This window comes from Bactrocera latifrons, unplaced genomic scaffold, assembly GCF_001853355.1.
Source record: "Bactrocera latifrons isolate USDA-ARS-PBARC rearing strain unplaced genomic scaffold, ASM185335v1 scaffold_73, whole genome shotgun sequence".
Taxonomy (NCBI): Eukaryota; Metazoa; Arthropoda; class Insecta; order Diptera; family Tephritidae; genus Bactrocera; species Bactrocera latifrons.
In genome coordinates, this window is record NW_017537412.1 from 982,163 (window position 1) to 989,674 (window position 7,512).

Genomic DNA, 7,512 nt, shown 5'->3' on the forward strand with positions numbered 1-7,512 from the left:
AAATATTTTTACGATCTCCGCGCCGTGAACCTTCTCTAGTATAATAAAATTGCTTAGGTACAGAAAAATAATGCAAAACAGATAAGATAATCTGATATATTAAATGTGCACATAAATATACTTGTTTGTACATACACACATATACCAATATACACATTTAAATAACAAAGAAAAACAAAATTCGCTGAAAAATATATTGAAATCGGTTGATTGCCAATAGCAGGGCAGCAGAATTAATGCACCACGACAACAGCAAACAAACCCATTCGAGATAACTCTAACAATATTTAATAATAAACAAGCTTATCGCCAAACGAAGATAAGGCAAACTGATAACGAAGAAGTAAAAATTTAATTTTTATAAAAAATCTGAAAAAATTTCACTTTACTTTCAGCTTTGAAATATTACAAAAAATTATTATCGACTTTTGGATACACGTATAACATTATATTTTATGCCTAGGTTTAAAAAACAATAGTTTCCGATTAAATGCAACAATATGACCGGCTGAGTGCGCTAATTCACCGGTGAGATTACTTTGTAATAAAGCACTTAAGGTTGCATGCGGAGCGCACCATCAATGCGAATAGTCTCGCCATTCAACAATGGATTTTCATAGATGGACTGCACTAAATGCGCATATTCCGATGGATCACCCAGACGTTGAGGGAAGGGAATGGATTTGGCTAAGAAGGTGCGCACCTTCTCTGGTAAAGCCTGCAACATTGGTGTGTTGAAAAGACCGGGCGCAATTGTACACACACGTATGCCTTGTGTGCTAAGATCACGTGCAATTGGCAACGTCATGCCAACAACAGCAGCCTTCGAAGCCGAATAGGCAGCTTGTCCAATTTGACCATCATATGCAGCAACCGAAGCGGTATTTATAATAACACCACGTTGTCCATCCCTATTTGGCTCGTTGACACCCATTACACCGGCCGCTAGACGAATGACATTGAAGGTGCCAGCCGTGTTGACCATAAGTACGCGTGTAAAATCTTCCAAACGATGAGGAACATCCTTATTGAAGTTGTACGTCTTGACAGCTGTAGCTGTGCCGGCACAGTTTACAGCTAAATCGAGACGTCCGAACTTTTCCTTAGCCGTCTGCACGGCAGTTTGTACATCCTTCTCGGAGGTCACATCGACTGGTACAAAAATCACGTTATCACCAATCTCTCGTGCCACTTCACTGCCTTTCGAGCTGCTCAAATCGGCCAGGACAACACGAGCGCCTTGACGTGCTAATCTTTCAACCGTAGCGCGACCCAAACCAGATGCACCACCAGTTACAAGAGATACGGCGTTCTAAAAGAATATGAATTGTTATCAGTAAACGCTATTTAATCTGACAATAGCGATTGTATAATAAATCAAGTGTAACTGCGTGGTAAAGCCAAGCCATACACATACGTACACACCCCCACTGAGAGGTGAACTTTGGACTTTGTTTACCGGACAGCGAAAGGCAAGACCTACGTTGCTATTTATATTATTGTACTTGCCTTAATCATGTTGCTTTTTATGTGTGAATATTAAAAATGACTTCTTTGTGTTGAAAACAACAGTTTATAAAAACGTACGACGATATTTTGGAAAAACACCGGTTGCCTCTGCAGTCAATTGAAACCAATTGGCAGTGAAAATCCAATTAGAGCATATCAGTGTTCTAAAATGGCAGCAATTCTTTCCAGTGAAGGGTTGCATTTTAAAAGCTTAACTGAAATTTAATTAATAATGCGTCATCATAAATATGTTCGTCCTTTTCACTTTCGTTTATTTTGTTTACGTATTTGAAAAACATAATTAAAAATAAACATTCGATTTTTGTATACCCTGACAGCCTAGAAGGAAATAAATATATGCATGGAAATCGGTCCGTTTGTATGTTAGACTTTTAGTTTTTGAGATTGGATATCTATAGGCAATAACTATCATAAAAACTGATCGAACAAAAACCAGTCATGGAAAACTTTTTATTTGACAAGATATCTTCCCGAAATTCGATATGTACATTAATGTTCATGTTCATTAATTTTCTGGCGTCAATATTTTTGTACACATAAGGGTTAATGGAGTCAGCTGTCAGCTGTGAGAAAAATTGTTTTCCATTCAAACAAATTGCTGAAAAATAAATTCAACACGGTTTATCTATATTTTGTAAATTATTTTATGCATTTTCAAGGATTCCTAACCACAATAAGCAATGGAAAAGCGTCAGCTACGAAATAGCAAGTCCAACACGGACGAATGGATAAAATGTCAGTCCAAACAACGGCCTGGCCAATATTATATGTTCAATATGGCAACAGGCGAAACCAAATGGTGCAGTGAATTCAAAGAGGATGCGCCTTTAAACAAATCAAATGATACAAAGAAACCAACATCGCCACCAAAAACTATAAGTAATTGAAACATTATCACAAACATAATTTTGTTGAATAAAACATTTAATTTTTGGTTTCAGATGCAAAATCCATACGAACACCAGCACAGGATCGTCTTAAGCGTTTGCAACATGATTTAAAAAAGGAGCATAAAGAAAAATTAACACAGAAGCAAAGCCAAAATACACGCCGACAACGTAATCAAAAACAAGTTGTAACAACAAGCAAAGAAAATAAGAGTGTTGGGGTTAAGGACACAAATAATAAAACTCCAAAGGCAAAATCCACAACAATTATTACACCAACAGATTCCAGAAAGGATTGTCAGCCATCAACAAGCAAAGATGCTTTATTACTTAATAAAGAAACCGATAAGCGACCAACAAACAGCTCAACACAAATAAATACCACCATAAATAAATCAAAAGAAAAGTCATCCAAAACTCAAACCAAAAAACGTACATCCGCTGAAGCCACAGTCGAGAAGACGATGAAACGAAAAAAACCTTCAAATCAAGACCTGCCACTCAAAGAGAAAGATTCACCAAACACGGAAGACGAAAAAAATGAGGCGACTTCCCACAAGCAAACTGCTGTTGTAAGTGGTATTGGTAGCGGCATTGTAAACAAAATAAAAGCTATTTGCAAGAGTACCTTTAACAGCTATTGCAACGCCAAAAACGCTTTGAGCCAAAAACCCTTAAAACCATGTATCAAGCCAAATAGTTTTAAAATACCAAAAAAACCAAGTGGAGCGCAAAATTCTGCAAATTTTACAGTACAAATTAGGGAACCTGACGAGGATGGGAGCGAAAGTGATATATCCAACAATAGTAATGACATAACTAATGCACCGGTGACCATTGTAATGAAAGGCACCGCAACGCCATCTAATGGCGATGCCACAGTGGATTTTAAAGCAATCGCTTTAACTACAGTGCCGTCACAGTTATATGCATCGCCTAATCGTGCCTTGCCTGCCTACCCGCAGGGCAGTGGTAAGTTTCAATTGGTCTTTAGGTATACATAAATTGAGTTCTAACTAATTTTGAATATCCTTTGCATTCAAGCTAATTCGCGCTTAGAACGTTTACGTAATTCACTTACCCAACAAGCGTTCCCAAATGGCCATAATTCATCCACCCCAACGCGCCTATGCGCATCAGCGTGCTCATCAGCTTTAGCGTGTGTACTACGCGACACGACGATGGCGGACGAAAGTACTGAAAATATAGATGGTGCGTACAATTTAGAAATGTTTCTAAATAAACTAATATTTTAAATATATTATTATTTCGCATGTTTCTAGAACCAATGGACTGGATGCCAAGTGAAGAGATGAAAACGGAAACAATTGAATTATCTAGCAATGAGTCCAGCAATCAACAAGCTGAAACCATGGGCGAATACTATGGCACCGTCAATGAAAATCTGCTACGTTACGCCGTAGAACAGAAAATTGGTGCGGCAGGTACAATTGGCAGATGGCTTAATGATTATTATTACTTTGTTTTGGATACAAACGTGTTGTTGCAACATTTAGCATTCCTTGAAGAGTTGTGCCAAATGAAATTGTGCGGTTAGTAGCAAAACTAGTAAACAAATATTAATAATGTGCATAAATGTCTCAACGACCTTCTCCACCTTTCAATTAGATACCGGCGGCACCATACTGTATATACCGTATAGTGTCTTACAAGAGCTAGACAAATTAAAACAATTTGCGGTGGGCGATGGCACGAAAGTGCTGGCAGTGCGCGCCATCAAATACCTTAATTCCAAGTTCGAAACTAAGAATAAACATTTACAAGGTAAATATTAGTTTTAGCCACATGTAAAAATATATGTACATTTATATGTGTGAATATGCGCTCTAATTAGTGTTTTTTTTTTTGATTGCAGCACAAAGCGCACTTAGCGAGTTGGAACACCTTGTCGAAATCACTTCGCCAGACGATCGCATAATCAACTGTTGTTTACAAGTCAAACAGCAAATTGATCATGTTATCCTATTAACTGAGGATATAAACTTGCGTAATAAGGCTATTTGTAATAATATTTTAGTGTCGACGAAATCGGATCTTGTAGCCAAGCATAAATAACGGTGAAAGCTGCAAATTTAAATTGACATTAATTGTGTATTTGAAAAATAAGCAGTTGTCTTTGAGGTAATGTCTGAAAAATGTGGTTAACTAGTGATATACTGCCATGCTAGATGTTTAAGTTTCATATAAATTCTATTCGTGTAACGTAGAACGTAAACTATTATAAAAAAGATACTCTCAATCACTCGCAACATCATTTTGTTTCGTTGAGTATTTCTACACAATTTGTGATATGGAGAAAAAACATAACATTACATAGAATAAATAACATGATAAATAATAGTTTAGTACTAAATTTAGTTTGTAAACTTGTTACAAGTGTTCGCGGAAGTTACATTTGAAATATGTAAATGAATTGAGATTTTTATACTCGTATAGAACGCAAAATATTTTAATATTTTTTCAATAAATCTGAAGAATTTCCAATGCAAGCAAAATCCATTTTATATACCCAACTAACTGTATATTTAAATGAATTAAATTTTATGGGCCATCTATCTTTTGTCGGTAAGAAGCCGCCACAACAAATATTTACACAAGAATTTCATACAATGTTTAAACGAATTGCACGGCAGGTACAGTGGCGGTGAAAAATATTTTTCAGAACAAATAATTTCTTAAGATGTACAAACTTCACGGTTACCATTATCAGTGAAGCGTTTTGGAAAATTTTACATTGCTCACTCGAAACCAAAACGCGGTTTGCCAGTAGCATATAAATGCATTTGTTAAAGTTTAATTTAAGCGTGCCTCATCTAAATAACAGCACTGTAACCGTAAAGCTTTATCCGAGCAATCACGAGGATTACCAATAATTATTTATTTTGAACATTTTCGCTTTCAGACAATTAATAAAGTTTCTGTAGTCTTCAGTATTTCAGCATTTAGGTCTCTTTATTACGTTTTTATTTGTTGTACAGTGCAGAGGTGCGGTCACTCCCTATACCGCGGTGAGTTTGAATTTCATTTTATATTTTTTTTAAATTTTTTTTAAATACATACATTTTTTTTAATTATAAGAGTTATATTATAAAGTTATTAAATTGTGTTAAGTGTCTATACTATTTTTCATTTAAAAGTGCCACTAGTATAGAGCGTTGGGGTGTTGCACTTCTTAAGCGCGGTTCTGATGGTGTTTGCTCTCCACCAGTGGTGGCCCAAAACTATTCGTATAGAAAACAATTTGCCTGTAAACGTTCGAGCTGATCGGACAGTGCTTTTTGCTCAGCTGTTAAACGATGTATTTCCTGCTGTTCCTCAAAGCTAAGCGGTTTACGTTTAGCTTTATTTTGCATTGTGCGTTTATAAGCCTCGAGTATTTCTTGGTCAACCGTGTCGAGTTTACGTTTGATTTCCAAACGCTTTATTTCCTCAGCGGCAGAGTCATGTAGCCTTTTCAACGCGGCACCATTGTACTCAGCTATTGCTGATAATTCGGAAATTAAACGTTTTATTTCCGCATGTATTTCATCTTCATCATTATTTGGAAAGTCATTCAAGTCCAATATACCTTGCTCGATTAGTTCTCTTTTGACACGTTTTTCAATATCAATACAATTGCGTAGTAACGATAGCGAACGGAAATTCATTTGAGCGGACGAGTGTGTATTTTCACTACTGCTATTGCTGCTATCAGCCACGGCCGATGCTGCTAGTTCGCTGGGATTTTGTATCAATTGCTCTTCTAATAGCGCCGACACTAAACGTTGTGTCAAAGGCCCGGTAACACACTCATCCATCATGGATTCAGCCTTTTTCAACATACCACTTGCAGCATTATTTTGCGGTTTTAAACGATTTGAATTGGCGTTGGGATTTGATGCTTGTTGAACTTCCTTCATATCTTCCGTAGCCCATATTGTTGAGTAGTGCGGTCCCAGTTCGGGTATAGGCGGCACTAGTGGTCCAGAATACTGTTCCAGGAGATCATCAAGCAAACGCAGGTCTTCATTTGTTAATGGCATACAATATGGCTCGACGGAAAGCCAAAATTTATTTGGCGTATCATTTTTGGGAAGTGTGACCTTTTGCAGATGATGATCACGATTTTGTCCATGACCATGAGAACCGGTCGGCGGCACATAGTCCATGCTGTCATCAGTATTCGGCGCAACTGGACTGTTTTTAGCATGTTTTGTGTGTTTTAGTGACGAGGCGGGTGTGTGTTTGGGTTTACGTACACTTGACGTTTCCTCACGCTTACGTTTACCGCTGGACGAGCTATTTACATTGGGTGTTTGTGTTTCGCCACCAACACCATGCTTCGTGCGGCGTTCGTTTCGTCGTTCATCTTTGTCCAAACTCTCATATTCTGACTTGAGTACGCGATAACGTAGGGCAACACTCGAAAGCAATGTTTCAAGTTCTAGTTGTATATTGTCTAATTCCTCTGCCGCCAAATAGTCATCGGCTGAACGTTGCAGCGCCGCATGATATGTTGGTAGTTGTTTATTGTTGTCTTTAGTTTTTATTAGTGGTATGTTTATGCCAACGCTACTGGCGTCAGCATCAGGCTGAGACGTTGTCGAAACCGGGCCGGTTTTTCCACCAGTTCTGTTACCACCACCTGATGAGCTGGCGCCGAAATTTGACGCCTTAATTCCTTTTGTATTACTTGTTGCCATATTTTTGGGATATTTGTGCCAAGAATTATTTTAATTAAAAGTTTTTATTACAGTCTTTTCACAATTTACGTTGTATTGATTGAGAATGATTTTATTCCGAGTTGTCAATGGTCGCGTTGCCAACTATAATAACCATATTGTTTACACATGTTGCGAGTGTTGCTCGTTTAATAATAAAGTTTATTTTTAAACTTCTGGTATTTTTTTAAATTAAATATATTTAAAATTAAAATAATACCTGTTTTTTCTAATTCATTATAATACAGGGGAACAGAATAAATGTGTATATAAATATCGTGATGAAAATTCGATAATTCAATGCTTTTCAGTGTTTAGTTTCTCGTGCATAAGAAGTTTCACACATTTCGTTGCCATGCAACCCTGTAGAACCT

At 37.1% G+C, this 7,512-nt stretch overlaps 3 protein-coding genes across 3 annotated transcripts; 1 reads left to right on the plus strand and 2 right to left on the minus strand.

Moving 5' to 3' along the window:
• Positions 1-423: 423 nt before the first annotated feature.
• LOC108976106 (3-hydroxyacyl-CoA dehydrogenase type-2) lies at positions 424-1,649 on the minus strand. The gene is made up of 2 exons (XM_018945017.1): positions 1,510-1,649; positions 424-1,312 (listed from the first exon to the last, which is right to left on the minus strand). Exons 1-2 carry the CDS (start codon positions 1,516-1,518, stop codon positions 554-556), a joined length of 768 nt encoding a protein of 255 aa, XP_018800562.1. The 5' UTR covers positions 1,519-1,649; the 3' UTR covers positions 424-553.
• Positions 1,650-2,086: 437 nt separating this feature from the next.
• Positions 2,087-4,687, plus strand: LOC108976108 (probable replication factor C subunit 1). The gene is made up of 6 exons (XM_018945020.1): positions 2,087-2,409; positions 2,472-3,389; positions 3,462-3,629; positions 3,701-3,970; positions 4,047-4,202; positions 4,294-4,687. Exons 1-6 carry the CDS (start codon positions 2,211-2,213, stop codon positions 4,491-4,493), a joined length of 1,911 nt encoding a protein of 636 aa, XP_018800565.1. The 5' UTR covers positions 2,087-2,210; the 3' UTR covers positions 4,494-4,687.
• Positions 4,688-5,364: 677 nt separating this feature from the next.
• LOC108976160 (transcriptional adapter 3-B) lies at positions 5,365-7,230 on the minus strand. The gene has a single exon (XM_018945096.1). The coding sequence runs from the start codon at positions 7,118-7,120 to the stop codon at positions 5,660-5,662; it is 1,461 nt and encodes a 486-aa protein (XP_018800641.1). The 5' UTR covers positions 7,121-7,230; the 3' UTR covers positions 5,365-5,659.
• Positions 7,231-7,512: the final 282 nt, after the last annotated feature.

What these genes read in the sequence shown, in the direction of transcription:
- LOC108976108 (XM_018945020.1), top strand. Translation starts at nt 2,211, where the DNA reads ATGGAAAAGCGTCAGCTACGAAATAGCAAGTCCAACACGGACGAATGG. An exon ending in TGCCTACCCGCAGGGCAGTG is followed by an intron (nt 3,390 to 3,461) that starts GTAAGTTTCAAT and finishes TTTGCATTCAAG; the next exon opens with CTAATTCGCGCTTAGAACGT. An exon ending in AAGTACTGAAAATATAGATG is followed by an intron (nt 3,630 to 3,700) that starts GTGCGTACAATT and finishes GCATGTTTCTAG; the next exon opens with AACCAATGGACTGGATGCCA.
- LOC108976160 (XM_018945096.1), bottom strand. Translation starts at nt 7,120, where the DNA reads ATGGCAACAAGTAATACAAAAGGAATTAAGGCGTCAAATTTCGGCGCC.